Below are 25,056 nucleotides of genomic sequence, written 5' to 3' on the forward strand. Positions count from 1 at the left end.
TATTTTATATCACCGATAAAATTAAATTTTACAAGGTAAGACTTGCTCAAAAACATTACACAATTGTATATGTGGAAGGATGATCAACCACTCATTGGTATAATGATTTTGCATAATAAACATATATAAATTATTTAACTTTTCCTGTTTCTTCGGTGACTCACTAAATAACTTTATGTTTTTTTTTCTTCCACTCTTATTATACTTTTTTGTTACTTTTTATTTATTTCAGGTTAAAATTTAATTTCCTTAACAATAATACGTAAAAAAAATTTCAAATATCAATCTTTATTTTTATTATTTGATATTTAAAACATATATAGTTTGATATTCAAAAGATATAAATACACATGTATCTATATTTTATTTAAATAAATATAAATATATAATAATAATAAAAATAAATAAAAAATGTGGATACAACGCAAGTTGTTATAACATACGGTTCAGTTGAAAATTTTATGGATTTTGAATCTATCTTTTTTTTCTAAAAAAAAAACACATTACTATTCCCTTCTTCGATTTTCTCCAGAGCTACGCTTTATTCTTTTCTTCGTCACCTCAATTTTCCAACCTACCATTTTTTTATAATACACTTTTTTTCCCTTCGATAATTAATCTTTTTTCGCATATTTACGACTCATCTATTCTGCGTGTTCTGTCTATAGATCAATAAAAAAAGTGTACTCTAAATTCGTGAACCATGCTTAGAAAGGTCCTTACATTTCAATGGCATTTGCATCTTTCCAAAAAAAATCATTTAGTAGTCACTGAATTCTGAAGTAATTAAGACTTATTATTATTAATACATTTGATTCAAACAAAGAAGAGGGAGAAATTAGCTCTACAGTAGAGGGAAGAATAAGGAAAAATCTTCCTAAAGCTGTGTTTGTTTCGGTGCGTGAAAAGGCAAAAAAATACTGTTTACAGTGAAATGAAGATGAATCCACGTAATAAAGACAAAAAAAGCACGTGAATCGAAAAAAAATTTGCTTGCAAAACTTTCTTCGCATATTTGCAGAAAAAAGTTGTATATTTAATTTTAATTTACTCTTTTACCCTTTTATTTTAAACTTAAATTATTTTTATTTTTATTTAAAATATAATTAAAATTAAAAAAATTATTATAAAAACGTAATTAATCATATTATATATAATTAATTATAAATATAAATAATAATAATAAATATATTTTTTAATAATTAAAAAATAAATTTATATAATAATTATATTAATTAAAAAAAGGAAAGATAAAAATAATGAAAAATAAATTTTTATCAAATATTTATAATTATAAATATTTAAATAATATTTTAATTAAAAATAATTATAATTTATAAATAAATATATCAAATTAATTTTTAACTATTTTTAAATATAAAGATAAATATGTAAACTTACATTTTTATCAATTAAAAAATATATAATTTCAGTCACATCTATCACATCATTCACAAACTTTTATAAACATTCCCCACACTTTCCACTCTATTTACCTTAATCCAAACATCATAACTTTCTTTACACTTTCCCTTCAAATCATCTCAAATCCACTCTCTCTTTTCCACTCCCTAATTCAAACAAAGCAAAAAAGGAGAAAAAATAAAAAGAGAAATCTGATGCAAGATTGACTTGAAAAACCATCAGAATTATCATTAAATTATATTTCATTTCTTAAATGAAAATTACAAAAGTGCAAGATATTTCACAATTCCACAAACTATTCTTTTTGTTTGATGTGTTGAGGAGTTTTTTCCTTGAGGGTTAGTGTGTTTTGTTGTGTAATAAAATGAACAAATGAGTTGTACTACTTACTCACCTATGCGGTATATCCCTTGGCATTGAAAGTAAAACAACAGGTTGGAAGAAAAAGGAGCCATTGTGTTATTTCTCTTTATGAACTTCACCTGATGTATACCAACGTTTAGAACTTGAGAGAAATGCAGCAGGGATATCCCAACTACGCTGATGACCATAAACAAAACTTGATATTTACAACTTAATTGTCTGCTCAAAGTTGAACCTCGTGAAGAACTTCTCCAAAACTTCCACTCCCACTCCTTACAGGTGTACGCATTGAAGAAAACTCACTGGGCACAAATGTTGATGGTGACATTCCCAAAGGTTCACCAGAAGGATTACTTTCTCCCATTTCTGAGGGACTAAATAGGTCAGTAATAGTCCCACCACCCCACGAAGCTGTTCGCCTTGAATGAGGCACTTGAGAGTTGCCGACATTCGTCATTATTTCCTGGAAACCGATGTTACCCATACTTGGAAACCTTGGTCTGGCCGATGGTGGTAAAACTTCAGGGGATTGGTACGACGTTGAAGGCTTTTCATTAGTTAAACTATCTTCATGATTACTTTCTGTTATAGCTTCCATTGTCTGCTCATTTGATGATGGTGTGTGAGCAGGAATAAAGAACTTTGCATTGGCAGCCAAAGCAGGTTTGACAGATGATGACTGAAACAATTTTGCAGAGCTTCCACCACCTGGGTTGAATGTGTCAACGTACCTGTATAGACCACACAAGTTTCGTAAAAGTTCCACTACTATAAACAAAGTTGAACTTTGCTATGTTCCAACAACAAGATTATCATAACAAGACTATGACTATCTTACCTAGATCGAACACCAACCCGACCTCGGCCAGAGAATTGAGTTGTGCTAGGTGGTATTGGTGGAATCCCTCGGTTATGTTCATGACTTTTAGTTTTTGAATCATATCCCTCCTTAGAAGATGATACTTCGTTCTTCAGTGCAGATTTTAAGCTGTATTCAGTTGAACCTTTCTGGAAAGCAGCAGTCTTTGGAGGAGGTGGTAGTGCAGTTTCTTCAGATTGAGGTTGAACACCTTCCTCTACCCATCTTTTCAGTTTTTCATCATAATAGAACTTGTTCTTTTCACCCAATTTAGCCTTCATAAAGAGAAGAACACGAACCATTTGAATTGGCTCAAAAGCACTGCTGAAACTAACAGAAAACAAACACGGAACATGAAACGACTAATAATACCTGTCGACCAGGGCGAGGTCTCATAACTAGTCCTACTGTCTTTTGTAAAAGTTGTGAGCCAAAACCAAAAGGAGAAAAGCGAGATGTACCCCCCGATACTGATGTTTTTCCTTGACTGTCAGGTGAAGTTCCCTGGAAAAAATCAACCATTTTCCCCGATAAAAAACATACACTGAACAAAAACTAACACATGCAACTGATTTTTTTTGAAGTACATCCTTAATAGTAATCACACACCTGGAGAGGGCTTCTGCCAAAGTCTGGCTCTGAAACACTTCTATTAGGCTTTGATGTTCTATTATTATCAGCTGTCCAATCACTGATTGGTTCCATTGAAGCGGATGGAACTAAGGATGACATTGCCATTGTTGATTGACTATTCGATACTCTGTTTGCAACAGGCTGGTGCTGTTGTCCATTTCCGTGACCATTTCCTTGAGATGATGACGATGATGGAGCAGGTGGTGGTAAACCACCAACAACTCTATGTGCAGTACTATCAAAAAAGTTGAGCAATTTGCCCACTAATTTTGCAGGTGCCAAATTTGCAGCATACCCACCCTGAACAATTTGTTAATTAAGAGTATAAATAACAAAACTATCAAAATAATGAAGACTCAGTCAAATACAAGGAAGTACCTGTTGGTGGGTTCTAATCCTATCTTCAAGAGATAATACCAACTGCTTCCATGTTTCTACTTCTGGTGCACGACCAGTTTTTAAGGATTTGAGTACTGCTTGGCAGTACCTGAAGCCACATAATAACAATAAGGCAGATTACACAAAGTACAATAATGTACAAATACTATTCTACGAACTTACTTCATTGAGTCTGAAAGCTTTCCCACTTCAGCTAGCATGTATGCATAAATAAGCTTATATGGCTGAAATGGAAGCAAAATAAACTGAGAGTTTCCAAGCACCTTTGAGTATTCATATAATTCAGTCCTCTGTTCAAATAACCGTTAGGTTAGATCAGTTTTGAGTACTTACAATACATCTGACAAAACAATTGCATCATATTTAACAATATTGAGTTTAATGCTCATGCACTATCAAAATCAAAAACTTTTATTTAAATTGTCGATTACAATTCATCAATATAAAATCTTATATACTTTACATTGTCATTTAGAATTAGCTATCAATATACCTTTTACGTTAATTATTATAAAGGTCATCAAAATTTACCATATATTAATACATTAACAGTGCATAGGCTATTTTCTCACTTTTACTAGAGAAAAAGAAATGTTAAGGCACATGTATTTTAAGCAGACAGTTTATTTCAAAACCTTACAGAACAGACGGTTTTTAAAATGTCACATTCCTACGTTGATAAACCTAGGATTGAAGAAGTAATATAAACTACATGCAAGGTTTTAAACATGTGTATGCGATCTTCTTAAGCATTCAATGAAAGATCCAAGTTTGAACATTGTAAAATCCTAGAAAATCAAGCTATTGGGAACCCGAAAAGTCCAATAGAGAGAGGAAGGGATAGAAAATATACAGTGTACATTACATTTTCCGGGAAATAAACTCAAAACACGTTCGTGCTATATGCAATAGAACAACCAAATTTAGTTCAAGAAGCAACCTAAGAGTTAAAAGATATTTTCAACGAACCTGGATAGCCTCAGGACTAGCGTAAGTTCGAGGAAATTTCCAGTGATCTGCTCCAATTAGACAGAGCCTTGCACTATCTGAGTATGATTCGAAGTTCGCTTCAGCAACTAAATAGCATATGTGTGCAGCAATGATCTAAAAATATGACTCCCAAGTTAGAAGCAAAACTGAAATTTGCATAATCATTAAACAACCAGAAATACAGATTGAGAACTATACCTGACTTCTTTCTCTCCACAAGCAATCACCAAGATGAATAATTACAAGTTCGTCATCTTTGGTTCTGTTTGCAGTTATTACGGCCAAATTCTCCTCCCAATCACCAAGCATGCCATTAGATCCAAACTGAAATTGCAAAGTAACAAGAAAGTTATGAGCTTCCTAGTTGAATTAAAAAAAAACATTAACCTTTGAAAAATAATGAAACTTGGAAAAAAGAAAACTGAAGTGCATAACCCTTGCGTAGTTTACTAGTTCATCCCATTGAGATCACCTGTGTAGGCTGCTGAGGGGTATTAAAAGCACTAGGATCCCCACCAGCTGAGCTACCAGAAGAGAAAACTTCAGCTGGCTGCCCAGCGATTAGAAGGCATAATGTGCGCAAAGGTGATCCTGAAACTAGCTGACGAAGTGCCATTTGCTTCACTGTGTCAACATAGAACTGCAATACATAAATGTACAAAGTTCATTCCACAATAAAAGCTGGTTAAAAAAGGACTATAAGACACATAAGGGACAGTCTAATTCAGTCATTTCAGAATCAATAGTTCAATACAGTATTCAACTCCGGAAAAATGACAGCTAACCTGATCACCAAGTTGTGAAGCAAGAACAAGCGCAGGTCCCCACAATTGACCTTCTTGTGCATACTGCAAAGCCTCCTTCTTTTTGCCCGAGACAAGAAGGTTTTGTACCTCAGAAGCCGTCGCCTAATCAAAATAAAAATCAATAAAATGTGCATATTTAGAAATCTGAGAGGGTTTGTCAGGAGTTAACTTATACAAACCCGCATTTGAGCTTCAGAAGGCAAATTTTGCAGGCAGTGACTTAGCACACCATATTGAGTGAAGTCCTTGCCACTCGTCTTGGTAGATGCAAAAAGCTTTGCAACTGCTGCCTCAGGAGTATCATTCTCCTGTTTAAAATACAAACACAATAGGTCACCAAATCTGGAGGTGATCATGTGTGGGAATGGAATAATACTATTGAATAAAACTACCAATGGGGCATGGTAAGGTTAGAACAACCACATAGATAAAATATTTCCAGTTTATCTGAATACTTTCAGGTCCTATCTGGACAAAGTTTTCCTTCTCGTACAAAAGAAGATTAAACAAATACATTTAGAAATAATAATTAAAAAGTAACAAAGTTGTGAAGTAGTGAACAAAGATGAAGGGTTGTGCGTTAATACCTATTGAATATTTGAAAGATCATTACAAATTTTAAATCACTGTGTCCAGTGAAAAGTCATGTAATAATTATAAGCTATTCTACTATAAATAAATAAAATCAAATAGTGTAATTTATATGTCAAATACAATAAAATTTACTCAATTCTCTCTAGTCTCTATTATATTTTCCTAACTGATATCAAAACCATGTGAATGAGAATTTAACTTAACAGGATTGTTCACAAGAATGAATTTTAACTTTTAACAACCCTTTAGGAAAGCAATTAAACTTTAATAAACCACTCCATAAATAAGAGACGATTAAAAAAATGCAGGAAGCAAAGGTGCAGATGTTATCAATATCCAGGGATGGAACACATGTATTGAAACAGGGACAGTCACCCCCTAATCCACAAGATGTTATCAGCATACGCATTAAACCTAATATATCCATCCCCTCCTAAATTTCAATCTTGCCCCCTTCCTTCACCTATCGTTTTAGATTTACAAAAAATTAGTACTATCAACACATCTTGTTTAAATATTTGATGTTTAATCAATTTTTTTTTAAAAAAACAAAATATATAATAAGTTTTATCTATTAAAAATCTTTAGGCAAAAGGGGGAAGATGAGTAGTGTTATCAAGTATTATATTATTCTCCCCCTTTACTTTAGCACGAGTAGTGAAAATTGTTTTTTTTTTCTATCTTTGAAGACATTAGGAGGCAAGAAGAATAAGTTGAGCAACTTTTTCTAGTTGGTGTTTGTAGGGGGTCTTCATCTTTTAATATTGCATTAATATTTAATATTGTTTATATATTCTTCATCTTTTAATATTGCATTAATATTTAATATTGTTTATATATATATATATATATATATATATATATATAAAGAGAGAGAGAAAGGACTGAGCTTTGTTTCAACAGATTTATAAATAATTTTGTTTATAGAAAGAATATGTCTTTGTTTTTAAATTTGGATTGCTTCTAAATTACTTTTCATAGATACACATAGAATATGGATTGTTTATTTGCTTTTGAATTGTCTTTTCTCACTAAAAATATGTTAGACAATAACTTTGTTTTGTGTTACTTATAATTTTGAAATTTAAGGTAAATTATTTTTTACCATAACGAATTGTTTCTTGTAATGTAATTAATAATAAAAAGTGTAATAAAAGATATGTTTATAATTAAATGTTATAAAAGGTTATTAAAATAATAACAGTAAGGTTGTAATGTTAGCCTTAAAAAAAGAGGGTGTGAAAGTATAATAATTTATTTTCTTTTATCTATTTCACGTCATCTTGAGTCACATTTCATAAATTTTAGCACAAAAGTGTAAGGTGGATAATCAACTCTAAAAAACAAGCTAAATATTTGATTAATTGCTATATTTATTTTCGTAAGATATATAAATAGTTGTTTTATCTAGATTTTGTCTGTTACATTTGTATTGGATTAAAATACCATAATGAATTTAATTCGTCAAAAAGATTTAAAAATATGCAACAAATGCTTTCATCATCTCATGATTAAAAAATTGTGATGTAAATTGAATTAAATATTTTTTCTTAGCTCCTTTAGTTCATGATCTATTTGAATTAACGCGATCCAATCCGTAAACTTATGGATCGGCTACTTCTAAAATAATAATTATATTTAAGAAATAAAAATAATATTATTTTATTAAAACTTGTAATTTATATATCGAAATTTTTATATTAAAATAATTTTCATTAGTGTAATTTAATTTTTATAAATACATATTTTATTTGTTTACTTTTTACTTCTTTTTTTTTTTTGAAAAAGAGGTAAAATGGATAATTAGTCCTTCCGTCAATAAATTATGACTGTTTCTTGAGACTAAAAATTGTATTCTATTTGAAATATGGATCAAATAAGGCCATTACAACTTTACCATCTACCTATCAGATCAAGCTGGACCAACCATTGTTAATGTACATTGAAAAATAAAATTACTCCCTTCATCTCTTTTTAAGTATAATTTATGATTTTTTTTGGAAGAGAAAAAGAATAATAAATTTTCTTAGTTTTAATAAAAAAATTATATGTTTTTTTTCTTTTATGATTATTTGTTTCTACATTATAATAAATATATAAATGTAAACTAATTAAATATTAGGATGAATTAAAAAGAAACAATTTTTTTCTTCAAAAAAGCCCACCAGTAAAAAAGAAAGAGAAAGATTAGAAAATTGACACTTAATAATAGTGCTGTAAATTAATGAGCAGCATAATTCTTCACAAAACTTTTATCAATCTTGCAAATAACAGGAAATTAAATGAACAGTGGCATAGAAAATATAAAAAGATTTTGAAGGGTAATAGATTTACTTACTTTTCTTATGGTGTCTGTACCAAAAGGAGAACGTAGTTTTCCATAATGTTGACAGGCTATTTTAAGCAACGAGAGAAGGAGTCTCAACCTTTCACATTTCTTATAATCCATGTCAGTTGATCCACAATGTGCAATCCTCTCATCTATCCATTTGTACAACTCTTTACTTCCAAAACTCCCACCAACCAATGGACCAGTGAAAGATTGCTGACTGAGAGCACGGAAATAATCACCAGTGCCACTTCCAATGCTCGATAAATCAATACTTCCATTGACAACCTCCATCAAGTTTAACACACAAACAGATCCTGGGACAAAATTCTTCAGATAAAAGTGAACGAGCAGTGTTAATTATCACAAAAATCAAAGGAAGCATCGATCAAAACTGTAAACATGAATCAAGAATTAACCTGGCTTTCATATGATGAATTCGAAAAACTAGAATCTTTCATTACAACCAGTTTTCCACCAAATCCAAAGGTTACTAAGGCATGAGGAGGACGTCCAGCTGATGATCTTCCAACATGAGGGGCACAAGACTGATGCGTATCCTGGAAGGATGGCTGGATCTGGGAGTAACTGTAGGGCTTCTGACTTTTACCATATTCATTTGAGAAATTATTTGGTTCATCAAACTGTGTATTTGAATAATTAAAATGTTGAGCAACGTTCCCACTAGGAGCAAAGCTTTGTGGCTCAAGAGTTCCATTGGCCAAACCATGATCACGGTTCACTTTATTGTACGATGGGACTGTTTCAAATGAAGCAGAGTTATTTTGTTGATCTTTGTTAACAGAAATATTTGAACCAAAAGAGTGACCCAGTCTGTTTCCACCAGCAGTTGCAGTATCCTCATTTCTAGTAGTCATCTCAGTTGCGTGTCTGTCTAGACCCTGGAGATGGTTAATACCATATGAGCCACTCCAATTGTCATCTGGAGTCTGAATACCAGAGCTCAGTGACCCATAATTGTCATCTTGACCATACTCTCTGTATAAACTGACATCATTGGGCAATTTTTTTTCAGTAGATGCATGCCCATTTTCCTGTCCATGACCAGCAGATTGAATAAATGAATGGTAAGTTTCTAACGAGCGCCATTCTTGGGCAATCATGTCATAATACCAACCAGGATACTGAGGATCAAAAACCATATGTTCAGGATACCCATTATTCCCTTGCGAAGCCTGATTCCAGCATGATACACTCTCGGCTGTGTTAGTTCCAGCTAAAGTTCCAACAACAGATTGCGCAGTTTGTTGCATATACGAAACCTCCGATATCGCACCAGAAGCAGTTGTCCAATCTGCAGCTGTATTGGCCATAGAGCTTCCCTGATTAGCATTATGGCCGTCTACCATATACCATTGCCCGGTGTTCTGATCATACTTCCAGCCAGGATAAAGATCCTCCCAATACTGACTGCCAGTCAGATCTTGACCATTTGTGTTATTTACCTGAGATGATGTATCATAACCTTGACCCTCTTGACATGGCTTATAATTACCTAAAGAATTTAACCCATCATTTTGAATTTCATTACCAGGTTTCACCTCATTATTAAAATCATTACATGCTTTGCCAGATTCTTCTACCAATTCACCAAAAAAGTCAGAATACGATCCAAACCCGACATCGCCTTTTGTATCAACATTAAAAGAATTCCAACCCACCTCCTTAACCTCGGAATTGTTGATTCCATTGCTCTTGCTCACATCGGAAACTGAAGCACTCTCCAAACCCGTCCCATGATCACCATGATCCATCGCACTATCACCTCCAAATGAACCAGAGGACGCCAAAAAACCTCCCTCTTGAGCATTCCCACCATCCAATTGCCCACCACCTTCGTCCCCTTCCTCCTGTTTCCGCTCATTACGACATTCTCCAGCGTCATCATTAATCCCTAAATTCGCGAACGCTTTCACGTCATCAGAATGATCATAACCTTCATCACCATGGCTAGAATTAACAGGTTCATTGTCATCCTCCACCAGTTTATCGAAAAAATCCTCGTCCGTCTGATCCTCCAGTGGAGGATTCGAAGCCATCACGCCCAAACCATAAACCTTCTCAATTGCACCGGTCACCAATTCGCCGGAGATTGTCACAACCGCGCCCAACACAATCCTTGATTTCAACTCCTACAATTCGCAACCTCGAGATTCGAATCCGAAATAACCACCAACCAAAACAGAAACGAGATATGCGAATTCTAATATGCACGCAATCCAAGAACACAGAGAAATTTTAAAAAATAAAAATATAAAGGCATTACCCGGAAATTGCAAAGTTTCCGTCTGAATAAAACGCAACGTTTTGGGGCGCAGAGGAAAAAAAGCGAAAACATAAAAAATCCATTTTCAGAATTAGCAGAGAATCAGACAGAGAAAACAAAAGAGAAGAGAGAAAAGAGAGAAAGAGAGGAAAGCCCTGGATTTCGCACCACCTCACCTACTATCGATAACACAAAATTACAATGTTTGCTTTTTGTCAATTTTATATTACTTTTTACATTTATTATTGCTCCATTCACATCTCAATTTTTTTAATTCTCATTTTTTTATCATCTACATTTTACTGCCGCATACACAATCTTGTATTAAAAAAGGATTAAAAAGAAGAAGAAAAATGTACGTGTATTGTTTGCATGCAATTGCATCTGGTATTTTTGCTGCGACCGTTGTTTCGACGACAAGGTAGGTCAAAACTCCATGTGTAGAAAGTGACCCACACAAAACAAAAAACATAATTCATAAATATATATATTTGGAAGAGTTTCTAGTATCTGCTGCTTTATAATAAGAAATTATTATGTTTCTCTTCTTCAATTAAAACTTATTTATTTTTCTCAAACTTCTTCTCGTCAACTGAATATAAGAGTAATTATACTGAATAGGTCACTCTATATAGGACTAATTAAGGGAATTTAAAGAAATCCAGAAACACTCATGAAGAAAGGATGAGTGAGACAAAAACACAAATTCAAATAATATTTTAAAAAATATATAAAAGTGTACACAGCCGAATTATGATTAAAAATGAAGATGAATGGAAAATAGTATTTAAAACAAAAATGAACTTTATAAATAGTTGTTTATATCTTTCTGGCTTATTTCTAAAACTAATGAATCATGGTCTTACGATAGTTTCTGATAGTATATTTTGATGATATACTTCTTTATAGTTGAACTATATAGAAAAACATCTAGATCACCTTAAGTGTGTTTTAAAAATTCTTAAAAAAATGTTTAGATGCAAACATGGATAATGTATTTTTGTATAAAGTACTATTTTCTTTGGATTTGAAATATAAAGGAATGCAGATTGAGAAAATAAAGATAAAAGTTATAAATAAGGTAAGAGTTTTGATTTTTTATCGATAAAAAAAATCAATAAAAATATTTAAAGGATATCTAACTTTTATATATAAAAAAAATACTTTCATCATTTCCAGCTCCTAAACGAATTAGGATGTTAAATTTGTAGTCATTTGATCTTGACTTCTAGTGAGGTTAGTTTAAAAAATATACACTAAAAATCCAAATAAATTTAATGATACAGAAGTATAATTAAAAATAAACTACATAAATTATATATATTGACATTAGTCCGAGCAATTTAAAAAATATCACTATAAAAAAATTATTAAATAAAAACTAATTTAAAAAAAAAATTAATTATTATAGTGACTAAATTAGAGATATTTAAAAAAAAGTTTATAAATTAGTTTCTATTATTATTAAATAGTTTCTAAATGATATTTAATTAGCTACTAATGTTTTAACTATTAAATATTTATATTATAAATTTGATAACAAAAATCTTAATTGTTAATTAGATACTAGAAACCATTTAATAATAATACAAACTAATTTAGAAACCATTTCTTTTAGTCTCTAAATAGTTTATAATTTAGTAAGTAGCAACTAATTATTTTTTATTAATTTTTATTTGATGATTTTTTTTATCGTATATTACTGAGAATGTTGGTCAATAATGACCCAAATTTTAACTTATGATGTAAACAAACAAACAAAAAATCAACATGAACTGATATTGAATTTCAAAGAACATAATTCACTTTAAAATATCAAAACTAGTACGCGAGTACTAGACATTATCTCCTTCCACACACAAAGTTTAGACCCAAAGTTCATCAAAATAACCAGAACGGGTGAGCTCTACACAGTCAAAATTTTCAATACGTTATGCTTCATCAACTTTTACGACACAATGACCCCAACAATAATCTAAGTACCCGCAACAATCATCATCATATAGTACCATACAAAGTACACATCAAAATCTCGGAGTTCAAGACCAATTTGAATTAAATAGAGCCCAAATCGAACACACGCGTGCAACCAATAATAGGACCAAGGGCAGTCCTATGACCACATGTCCAAATTTTAGAAGAAAAAAAATTTATCTCCCTTAAACTTAAGTAATCATAACCTTGAAGGAATAGGGAAAACATGCTTCTCTTTCGAGGTTTGAGCTTCAGAATCTTCCTATGAAAAATCAAGAACCATGAATACATCAATAATACCATCATCTTCAAGGAAAATAACATGCAAAACCAAAAGATGATACTCCTAATAAGGGGAGATGAACGTGAGGGTGAGGAGGAAACTTTTGAGACAAAAAGAGGGTGATTGTTGTGAAGTTGTTAATGACAAAAAGCCTAAATGATAGAGTTGCATGCAAGGAAAACTAAAAAATGGAGGAGTTTGGGAGAAGGAAAAGGAAGATGGAAACCTAAATTACATCACCACGTCGAAACCGCGACAAGGACACTTTACCATTTTCCCAAATTGTATATATTTGTTTGATATATAAAAGTTTCCAAAACCAAATTCGTTACAAAGACTTTTGCTTGTAGCTGAGAGAACTAATGTGTTTGTTTGAAGTTATCTTATATATATATATATATATATATATATATATAAAGTTATTTAATTATTTTCATATTGATAATTGGGAACCAGTAAGTTGAAACCTTGTTTATTGATAAATTGGTTGGAAAATAAATGTCTAAATTATCTGTAACTACGCTATTATTCAACCATTCTACACATGTTGCATTTTTTCTAATCGTATCGTTTTTGTTCAACTAATGTTCTGTTTTTTTTTTTGTCTATGTTAATCTAGGATCATTAATTTAAGATTATTTTGTATATAAGTTGAAATATTCCTTAAATAAATTAATTTATCCAATTTAGTAATTGTGGATAAGAAAAAATCATCGTTTTATTTCTATGTTGTGTTCATACTCTTGGTGACTTCAAACAACAACTTGATAAATTCTATCAAAATTATAATTTGTTTCAAAATTTTGTGGACTTAGAGAAAAAAAAATCTGATCTATTTAGTTTGTTTATTTATTTTTATTAAATATGCTTAACGTACCATGTATTTGGTGAGAATGTCATTTTCACGTGAGAATTGATCACTAAATTAATAAGGAATGATAAATATTAAAACATACAATTCACACGAATCTTTTATATGATCATGTGGCTTTGTTGATCATCCTAATATGATGGTTTAATTTTTATTTTTTTTAGTTTTCAATAAGTCACGCGCAAGTTAACGAGTTTATTTGTATATTTATATTGATATTTTTTTATTTGTTAACGATTTATCGCTGCTGTATTTGTCAATATTTTAAATAGATTTTTTACCATTAAAAATTAATTTAATGAAATAATCATAATTTGCCTTTTAGGTGAGGTGAAGAACACAAAAGAAATCTTTAACTTCTATTTTTTTATGAATAAACATTCTTGGTTTTTGGTTATACTTTAATAACTTTGAGATTATTATCTGTCAGAAAAAATCCTTTTAATTTAATTACAGTATACATTTTTATCTAATTATATATAAAATAAATTTATTGATTTTATATACGTTTTTAAAAATTATATCCAACGTGATTTCTCTTAAAAGAAGCATGTTTTGTTAGCGATTAAAAGTATTTTTTTTGTTTTGTTTAACGTTTACCTATTATTTAGATAATGTGTCATATATTTAGGAAATCACCTATTATTTAGGAATTAGGTGTTATGTATTTTAGGAAACCACCCACAAAATCATATTAGAAGTTAGTGGCTGTAGAATCAAATTTTTTCATCTTTAATTGTATGGCTATAAAATCTAGATTTCGCACTTTAAATTAAAAAACACAAGATTTCAAAAAAAACAAGAAAATCTTAGCTTTGTGTTCACATATTTTATATCTGTTTGTAACTAGTAAATGTTAAATTCGTCCAACTACAACGGAAACCAAAATGAGAACAAAATTTAGTCAGGGAAAAAAAATATTAGTCTCTTAATAAATGAACAACCACGGTTAATGTTTTCAGAGGTATATATATATATATATATATATATATATATATATATATATATATATATATAGTAAATTAAGAAAAAAAAAATAGTTTTTATAAGCGTGTCTCTATGCAAATGGCCTAGGAGTAAATTTTGAACATAATGTAGTGTTGGAGTGAGGTAGAATAAGATATTTGCAAAAGGAAAAAACTTATGTATGCTTACAATCTATCTATGAAGCTCGGACACTCCTCTTAAATGTCGTATCGATGTCCGATACCGATATTTGTATGATATCTGTTGTAGGACACGTGAAGTGTCTAATTCAAAAAGTATTTGTTATATTTTTCACAATTTTAGTATGCTTTTAACACAATTTTAAAAAGAAAAAATACATTAATTTTTTCAAAATTCAAATTTTATTGTATAAATTGTTATTATGATTATAAAAATAAGAAACAAATCATTGTGAACCAATAATGAAAAACATCTTTTTGTTCCAAAAAATAATCTGAAATATACTTGTGCACATAAATCTTTATTGTCAATTTATATAATTCATAATTATATAATATATAGATCTGTGTCCCCGTATCCTATATTTTAAAAAATTTACATATCTCATATCCGTGTCCGCATTAGTGTTTGTGTCATTTTCTGTACTATATAGCTTACAATTCAACTACTGTCTCCTCCTGAATAGCAATAAAAATATCAATACTCATTTTCTTGTTTACAAATTTCTTATGCAATTTCTCCTTAGTAATTTCTTTTCCAAACTTTATCACATATTCATTTCGAATTTTCGAATAGTTTGCCATTATTTCATGATTTATTGTTTTTTCTATTGCTTTTCCCCAATTGTTGTTTTATGCTTGTATTCATTGTTTTGACTCAACTTTTATTCAAATCGATTTAAGAATTAATTTATATTTTTCATTTTAAATTTAAATTATATTAAACTTCTTTTGTTGTTAAAAATTGTCCTAATTATATCATACAATAATGTTAACTGTAAAAATCAAACATATTTTATAAAAATATTCACAAAATATCTTTTATCCAAATCTGATGGTATTATAAATTTTATTTTCTTTAAGCTTTAAATCACTTTAATATGTTTAAATGGGAAATCTTTACAAATTGTTAGTGTAAAAACAAAAAACATATGAATTTTTATTTTTTATAACAATATATAAAGAAATACACCTATTTTGTGTACATAATTATCTTTTAAAGCTTATTATTTACAATATTAAAAAAATGATAATACGGTATCTTAACAGAGATATACCTATTTTTGTGTATATAATTATTTCTTAAAATTTATTATTTATAATATTAAAAAAATGATAACACGGTATTTTAACAGTTATTTTCTTGACATTTAATATATTATGTAGTTATGTAGTTATTAAATATTACTGGAGTCGTTGAAGAGTTGCGAAATAAGTAAAGTAAGGTAAAGTAGATAAGTCGAATTCCGTGATCAAAGGTGTAGATTTCTCACATTTTTATTAGTGAATGTTATGTCATGTTTATGTGTTTATTATATAATTATATTTATATAATAGAATGGTACTATAATGTTACTTTGGTTTGAAATTCGGAGAATATCATGCAATTTGTTTACTTTAATGTTTGCTTTAGATTGGATAACTATAGAGTTCATGTCAGTGAAAAGTAAAAGAAAAAGGATTTGTTTACATTGAAAGATAGATATTTTTAATTTACAATACTCTTTCTTAATTAATTTGTTGATAATTTAGTATGCATGTTTTTTTTACAGAATATGTATTTTTGTCTCATGGTATTCTATTTCTCTATTGTACTACTATTGACCACTTTAATTAATATTTTTCATTATTTAGAGGGACCCACATAAGTTTGGGGTTGTTGGTTGATTATTTCTAGGTTTGGGACTTAGTTAAAATTTAAAACTTATCACTCCTTTTCAAAAGTATAATATATTGGAATTAAATTCCTGATAAGCTTAGTGTGTATTATTATTGGAGTGAAACTCAAATGTTATGTAGTCATTTTATATTAAAAAAAACAATTTTTGAGTCTCCTTTTAATCCTTTTTTTAATATACACAAAGGTTTAAAGGATCTAATAATAATAAAGCAATATATTAAGTAAAACTGAATAAAATTGAATGTGATTAATATTGTTTCATGATCAAAATTTTATTTATGGTGATTTTTACTTATAATTTTCCTTCATTTTTCTTAAGTGTTACAATGTAAATTTTATTCAATTGGGAAAATTTTCATGAAAATTACACATGCAATCTTCTTAGATTATTTGTAATTCTTATTGTATAAATAAATTTATTTTTATTTTAAATATAATTTTATTTATTTATTTAACATGAGAGGTTATATTTTTACACCATAAATGTTTTAAGAATCTAATGATAATAAAATAAGATCAAGTAATATTTGACGTGATTAGTATACTTTTATCACTATAATTTTATTTGTGGTATTTTACTAATTTACTTTTACTTCTAAATCCTAAATCTTAAACCCTAAATCATAAAATTTAAACCATAAACTCATGACTAAAAGATATGTTTTAGAAGTATTAGATGGATCATTAAAGTATTTTCTCGATTGTGGTGTTCTATTTGGAGAAAAAATGATGATATTAGGAGGAGAATTTTCTTGTAATTGTTCAAAAAGGTACAAAGACACAAATGATTTATGCATGTATTGTTAAATATCATTTATGGAATAACAAAAAGGTATTACATTTATAATAAAACGTGTAATCATCACAATATCACAATTTTATATAATATCTCATGTGCATCGGAGATGTATTGAACCTACAAATCTTAATGAATGGTAAAAATAACTCATGAACTAGCAATATCATGAGAATGAGATTCAATACAAAAAGTTATACAATAAATATTTTCCCAATTGAAATTTCATACATTGGATGGATCTTATATAGTTCAAAGAACCATATTGACTAAAAAAAATAAAGATGTCGACAAACATAATTTATCATATTTGACGAGGTTGAAAGAGACACACATAATTTATACCAACAAGAGTACTTGCACTCTATTATTGCATATGACATGTCATTGCTAAAAAGGTGCATCATTAATGTTATTGCAAAATATAGATCTTAAATCTGGATTATGTAATGAGATAATGTTACTATGTTGTGGGTACATGAACATGTTGTTGAATGTTGAAATCTTAACAAATCATTATGTTTGAAAAAAATATCTTTTACTAAGCATTTAAACATAAAACAACAGAAATTTGAAGATCTTTCCTTTGTGCTTCTTAAGAAATAATTTCCTTTTAAACTAAGTTTTGAAATTATTATAACTAAATCATAGGAAAAATTATACCTAGTGTTGGGATTTACCTTCCACGCAATATTTTTTAGTCATGGGTCAATTGTATGTTGCTTTGTCAAGAGGTGTTTCTTAAACTTCCACAAAAATCCTTATTAAAGAATGACACCTTGAAGGAGAGGAGATGGAAATGTTACCAAAAATATTGTTAATAAATAAGTTTTTTTTATCTCTAAATTAGGTATTTTCCTTTTTATTTATGTGTGACACAAAAATACATGTATGTCTGAATATTCTACTTAATTAGACATCATTTCACACAATGCTAAGTAAATTTCATCATAATTATTTGTTATATTAAAATTAACGTAACTTAAGGGAAACCTTATAGTTCAATGAAAATATAAAAAGAAAACATTCAAACATGTACCTATACAAATAGGTAATTGCCAACATGTGTATATTTTTTATGTTTATTTTGCAATTTTGTAATAATTGACATTCTTCCATAGAAAACTGAATTTGAAAAACATTGAAACACTTAGAATAATGACTAATCATTTGCAATGGTGACATCAATTGACAACAAGGTAATCAAAGTAAACAAAGATCGCAATAATATATGTGATGATTAAATCAAAGTAAATAAAGATTGCTTTTATAACGATTTTATATAATGATGATGATAATGATACTTTTTACTTATATATAGATCACATTCTTATTTTTAGGATCATCGTTTACAAATTTATTCTATTGGATGAGATTTCTCAAAAACACTAAATAAAACTCAATTTTCAAATATAATAAAAAGAAACTTACTTTATCAAAAGTTAAACAAATTATATATATAATATTTGTATTTATGAACTTTTTATTATATATTATATATTTTTAATGTCTCATACATACATAATATTAGTTGTTTTTTATGTAATTTTTTAAAACTCAAGAAATTTGGATAATTTATTTTTAAAAAAAATCATATAGGTTTAGTGAATTATTGTTATAATTTAATAAATAAATTCATTAAAAGAGAAGGTGAAATACATTGTCACACCAGATTTTTTATTTATTTGATCTTTCACTTAAAAATTAAGACTTAAAGAATAATTTATTGTTACAAAATCACGAGAATATAAATTAGTACTTTCTTTTTATATATTAAAATTTATAATTATATTTATGCTGGTTTATTTATAATGAAAATAAATAAGTCTTTATCACCAATTTTAATCTAAAACCATATTAAACGTATATTTTTTTGTAAGTGAAATTTTATTATTTTTTTAACACATACAAATTGAATTTATGTTATTTTAACGAAAACTAAGCATGTAGTGATTAATTTAATTAATGCATAGTTTAGTTTTCTTTAGAGAGTGTTTGTGATTTATACCCCTCTAACTCATATCATCACTTTAGTGATTTTTAAATTTTATCTTAGGCCATTTCTATAACTTAGCATTCCATGTTATTGGAGAAATTACAATGACATCCCTTATCTCTTTAGTTTATAAGTGGTCACTGTAGATTTCAGTCATAGATGAGAATCCTTTTATTTTAAGGAACATTGACCAAGTGTCCTACAAGGCACACTTAATGATCTGACATGTCTTTTTCACATACCCTTCTTTGCAGTAAATGACATTTTGATGCTTTAGTTAGTGTGAAAGAGATTTCACTAGTCCTATTCTCTTCCAACCCATGGGAACTTCATTTTTTCTGAGATTCTGTGAAGCTCTAATTTATCCAAATGAAAGAGTATTGAGTTAATTTGCCATAGGTGAATCATGTTGATTACTGCATGTTTACACAATCCTTTCACATTTTCACTCTCAATTCCTTTCTCTAGTTGCTATCCAATATTCCTTAATTACTTGTGAGGGCCCTCTTCAAGATTCTCAACACTCAAATATCATAATCCTTTTGCCAATAACTTAATACACCTCCTACTTCCCTGTGATGATTTTACTCATGTATCAAACCCTTCTTTACCAAACTACATTTATTTTTACAACCAACTTAAAAATACTGTCCTATTTCTTTCAAGTAGTATTATTACTGGATCAAAAGTATATTTCTAGTTTGAAATGAAATCATATATATGAAATGTGTATCCATGATCATAATTAAATTTTTTTGAAATGATTTTATTTTATAAACATAATTTGAAACTCCTAACATTGGCTTAATTGGGTGGGGACCTGTAGCAGAAAGAAAAGAAAAGAAAAAGGTAAAATGGGAATCCTGTGCCAAAATGCAAAATGAACTGTAAAACGTATAGATTAGGAAACAGAAATGAGAATTAGGTTGGAAATAGAAGAGATTTTTTTGTAACGAAAATGTTGTCTTTTATTCATCTTATCTAATGACCAAATTTGAAGCTCCAATCCCAATTACGCTGCAGCATCTTCTCATTTGTCCTATTTTCCCACTTTCTTTTGCTTTTCTTCACCCAAACTCTATCTTAAAGGATCCAAATCAATAATCCATAACTCAGATTCATGTTCCCTTCACGTTCCTATACTGCTTTGGGACCAAACCCAACACCAAAAAACCAATGGATCACTGTCACTGTTTAAGCAAATTCTCGTGAAGCAACTTATCACATGCACAGAAAAAAAGTCACTGCTTCCTCGTTGTTCATAAATTTATTTGAAGGAAGAGCATTTGATGGGCATATACTTTTATCAAATCATAAATCTGACCGATTCTTCCACAGGAATATTACGGTCTCTTCCTTTTACCCGCTTATACTTTGAACTTTTCAAGGAAGATTAAGTCTACATAATAAAACAAAAATATGCTTATCCCTATCCCTATCCCAGCAAAGACCAAAAGCTTATTCAGGAATTGAAGGGAGTTTAAAAAATTATCTCTGAAACTCCAAAAATAAATAAATAAATGAACTGTACATACAGTTCTATTATATTCTAACTCCAACTCCATCTTAGGAATCATTGCTTTCACGTTTCACGCCAAGTCCTCAATACAAGCAGAAAAGAAGCCAAATTGGAAGCAGGATTTAAAAAAGAAAGAAAAGAAACCCATTTATTTATTTATTCTAACCAAAAGTGCAAGCTGGAAGGACAGAACAGAAGCAAAGCATTAAAACAGAACTGCAGCGGCGCTTTAGTACTTGAAAGGCCAGAGTTATTGGTCACAACCACATCTCAAATTTGCATTGAAACTATGTTTAAGATTTGTAGTACCATGAACCAAGTTGTCTTCAACAACCCAATCAAATTCACCTGTTAACTAGTAATTCACCATGTGTAAGTTATAACTAACTCTAGTCATACATAAAAAAAAAGTGAAAACAAACAAACACATAACTTATACTCAGGCCACCTTTGTAGAATCAAAAGCATTTGATCTCTGAATAAACATAATGCAATATTCTCATCCACTTTTATATAAAAAAGGGAAAAAAATCACTCTAGCAGCAACAACTAAACATAAAACCATTAAAAGATATGAAAATTAGGCATCAGAGACAACACTAAGGTCGTCCTCTTCTGGCGGCGCCGGCATGTTGAGATCTATGAAGGTCTGTTTGAATTTAAGGGAATCGTTAACTGTTGAGGATGATGAAGGGATTAGATGAGATCTCTTGTGTCCGCCCAGAGCTTGACCAGAGCCGAACACCTTGTAACAAAAGGGACATTCAAAAACCTTAATACTATTGTTGTTGTTGTTTTGATTTTGAACTTGCTCTTGACGGCAACATATGGTTCTGTGACTCCCCAAGGCCCGAGAGGATCGAAAGGCTTTGCCGCAAGTGTGACAGAGGTACTTGCCGCGGAGTTTCTTGAGCTTGGTCTCTGATCCCGTGCAGTGCCTCTTTGATCTCTGCGGTGGACCTGCATTGGGGACTACGTTCCACGTGTCGCGGGAGAGCATCATGAGGCTCATGGCTACGTCTTCCTCCGGGGAGGTGTCGGAGACTGAACTTACAGGTTCGGGTTCGGCGGTGATGAGAGGTGTGGACACCACGAAGCTGAGCTTCAGCATGGCCGATTTCCGGTTCCGCTTGGATCGCTGGCGAGTTGGGTTCTTTGACTCGGTCTCGCTCTCTCTGTCTTCAGGATCCGTTACTCTGAAGCTCTTCTTAGGATTCTCCCTGAGCGCGTAACTAAGAGAATCTTGTTCTTTGAGTTGTTCTTGCTCAGAGTCTGAGGAAGAGGAATAAGTGAAGGAAGAGTGGGTTAAAGTTTGAGGCTTTGGAGGAAGAGGGAGAGTTGCTAGATGAGCCTTCATGTGACCCCCAAGGGCTCTGCCATTGGTGAAAGACCTTGAACAAAGCTTGCATTTGTGTCTATTATCCATGAGGAGCAACCACCACTGCTACTTCTACTACTTCTTCTTCTTCTTCTTCTGTTGTTATTGTTATTGGTTGTTGTTGTTGTGGTGTCTCACACACAAGAGTGTTTTTGGTGGAATTGGGAACTTAAAAGGAGTAGGTGACAAGCATTCCTCCACCAAAAGACACACCCCAAAACTATGATTTTTATTTTCTTTGGCCTACAATAAAATATGACTTGTGTGTGCGAGCTAAAATGTCAAAACACATTATAACAGTCGCATTAATTATTCAGCGCCCAAAATTAAGAAAGTGTGATCCTCAACAGAGAAAGAGCCATAAGTAACATGCAAACCTTGCTGCCCAATTCCATTAACCTTTTTCCATTTATTGCTTCCAGGGCTCTCCAAATCCCAATTGCAAAACTGCTTTCACAAACCACTGCCTCCTCTAATTATCTCAACTCAAAACTCAATCAACCCAAACATTACCATTTTTACTAACTTTCCATCCTTCAAACACACAAACTCTTCCTCTTAGTATCTAATCAAACTGCATATTTAACACTTTATTTCCAAATTATCAAATAAGATACAATAATCTTATACCATCCAACTTCCATCTTAAATATTACTACGTGCTTACTCTGAGCTGACGTAATTTTCCTGATTTCTGCACCCTATTTGGCAAATTTCCTATGTATGTATGTCTAGGTTGGATCACCAGAATTACATGGGAAACAAAAACCTATGGGACCCTGAAATATATATTCATTATTCATTGGAATGGAAGCTGTGATTATGAATAATTATTTGGTTGTGATGTGCAACTCACTAATCCTGAATGATTGCTGGTTCTATTAAATTCTGATTGCAAAATGTAACCAAAATGTAACATTGAATACAATATGACGCTACTGATACAAATTGTTGTTTCCAAAATTTTCCTATCATGTGATAACTTTTCTGCATGTAAAAATAAGATTGGATTCTCCCTTATATAATAAAAAAAACTGTAGATGTAACTTTTACACTTGTTTATGTTTATTAATTTATATGAGAATAAATTGATTTAATTTTAAATAGTGTATATATAAACATTGGTTAGTAGAGATTTGATGAATGTAGCTAACTGAACTCAAATAAACTTGTGCCTAAGATGCCTTTCAATATTATTTGAGACTTAAAATCCAACAACCCCTAATGGAAACAAGAAGAAATGTCACGACACTGATGATGATGATGCTCCTCAACAACCTCTTACTAATTCATGTTTTACAAAAAACTTCCACCTTACGAAAATCAACAAATAAAGTATCTACTTGGTACAATTTTCCTCCTACACTATACCTCTAACTTCTTTCAGCCACTCGCAGCAAGAATCACCATCCAAGTACAAATGCTTCTGCCACTTCAAACCTTCCCATACCTGGACCACTGTGGAGGAGAAACAAATCAAAACAACACTGCACTGTTCTATTAGTGCCATTTTTTTTTTTATCTTTCATAAAGCATTTAATGGAACATGATTTTGAAAGGTTATACCAATTACTAAGATGTTGAAAATAAATTGACAGGTGCGCGTAGCCAATTTGTGGTTACCTAACATGTAGCAATCATATTTGGAAAATGCCATGCTGCTCAATGGTTACAACTTAATAGACTATGCACTAACTTTACATTCATTTCATATGAATTCCGGAGTGGAATAACTCTGGGAACAAACTAAAACACAAATCATGCAAGTAGGTCCTTCAAAACCAAGTTTTATTGTGGCTACACGCTTTATCATATAAAATACAAAAAGAACTATGCACACTTTCTTCTTCTTCTCAATGTATAAAATGAAATCAAAATCATTTGGGTTCATCTTAATGGATATGTATGTGGCAAGAAATTTGGCCCCTTCACATGGAAAGAAATAACATAATTTCTGGTTTCTTCTTCTTTGTCCTACATTTTGTAGTAAAAAATGGCATTTTAATTTTATAGGTCTTATGATGTCATTATATATGTTTAGAAAAATACTATAATGCTAAGATTATTGCTCAATTTAATTTTGTAAATCTTCCAATTAATCTATACTAGAAATATTTTCTTCATCGATTCTTATATTTGCAATGTAAATCTTTTAAGTGAAAGAATTCTCTAAATAATTATTTGTGCTTGCACAAACAATTTTTCATGTAAAATTATGTCAGTTATATAATTACTTTTTTTTTATGTAATCTTTAAATAATGAAGTTATTCAAACATATGAGTCATTATATTATTATAATATATATTCCTCTGTATATAATTAGCTCTTCAAATCCTTAATACATACTTAAACAAATATGATTATGTATTTAAATGTTTACTTGGTGAGTTTAATTGTTATACTACATATACATTGATTTAAACTTTTAATTTAAAAATACGCCCCGTTAATTTTCCACTTCAATTTTAATAAAAAAAATAAAATCAATTAAATATTTTTTTCTTATACTCTTCCTTTAATACTTTTGTTTTTCAATTAATCAATCAAAAGTTAATTAGAAAAGGGAAAAAAACATTTAATATCTTCAAATTTCAATCATTTTCAACAATTGACAGAAGCCTCCTTATTATCCATCATATGGTGAGGTTTAAAGCATTTACAACCACTTTATGACAGAAGCTTCCTATTCTAAAATCAAGTCCTGGT

General features: G+C 30.2%; 2 protein-coding genes across 3 annotated transcripts; both read right to left on the reverse strand.

Moving 5' to 3' along the window:
• Nucleotides 1-1,632: 1,632 nt before the first annotated feature.
• Nucleotides 1,633-11,050, reverse strand: LOC137808078 (protein transport protein SEC16B homolog). Of its 2 annotated transcripts, none has more exons than XM_068608985.1 (14): nucleotides 10,686-11,050; nucleotides 8,818-10,551; nucleotides 8,408-8,728; nucleotides 5,655-5,783; nucleotides 5,455-5,577; nucleotides 5,142-5,309; nucleotides 4,868-4,993; nucleotides 4,649-4,783; nucleotides 3,842-3,969; nucleotides 3,659-3,767; nucleotides 3,257-3,580; nucleotides 3,020-3,151; nucleotides 2,627-2,922; nucleotides 1,633-2,519 (listed from the first exon to the last, which is right to left on the reverse strand). In XM_068608985.1, exons 1-14 carry the CDS (start codon nucleotides 10,755-10,757, stop codon nucleotides 2,012-2,014), a joined length of 4,305 nt encoding a protein of 1,434 aa, XP_068465086.1. In that variant the 5' UTR covers nucleotides 10,758-11,050; the 3' UTR covers nucleotides 1,633-2,011. The 2 variants fall into 2 exon arrangements, with proteins under 2 accessions (XP_068465086.1, XP_068465087.1); XM_068608986.1 differs by having other exon boundaries at nucleotides 3,842-3,903; nucleotides 10,686-10,886.
• A 10,370-nt stretch (nucleotides 11,051-21,420) lies between these two features.
• LOC137808079 (zinc finger protein ZAT4-like) lies at nucleotides 21,421-22,900 on the reverse strand. Its single transcript, XM_068608987.1, has one exon. The coding sequence runs from the start codon at nucleotides 22,395-22,397 to the stop codon at nucleotides 21,552-21,554; it is 846 nt and encodes a 281-aa protein (XP_068465088.1). The 5' UTR covers nucleotides 22,398-22,900; the 3' UTR covers nucleotides 21,421-21,551.
• Nucleotides 22,901-25,056: the final 2,156 nt, after the last annotated feature.

The sequence above is a fragment of the Phaseolus vulgaris genome, chromosome 3 (genome assembly GCF_000499845.2).
Source record: "Phaseolus vulgaris cultivar G19833 chromosome 3, P. vulgaris v2.0, whole genome shotgun sequence".
In the NCBI taxonomy this organism is placed as follows: domain Eukaryota; kingdom Viridiplantae; phylum Streptophyta; class Magnoliopsida; order Fabales; family Fabaceae; genus Phaseolus; species Phaseolus vulgaris.

Coding starts and splice junctions, on each gene's coding strand:
- LOC137808078 (XM_068608985.1), bottom strand. CDS start 10,757: ATGTTTTCGCTTTTTTTCCTCTGCGCCCCAAAACGTTGCGTTTTATTC. Junction 4,784..4,867: donor TGTGGAGAGAAAGAAGTCAG/GTATAGTTCTCA, acceptor TCATATTTTTAG/ATCATTGCTGCACACATATG. Junction 3,581..3,658: donor GGATTAGAACCCACCAACAG/GTACTTCCTTGT, acceptor CAAATTGTTCAG/GGTGGGTATGCTGCAAATTT.
- LOC137808079 (XM_068608987.1), bottom strand. CDS start 22,397: ATGGATAATAGACACAAATGCAAGCTTTGTTCAAGGTCTTTCACCAAT.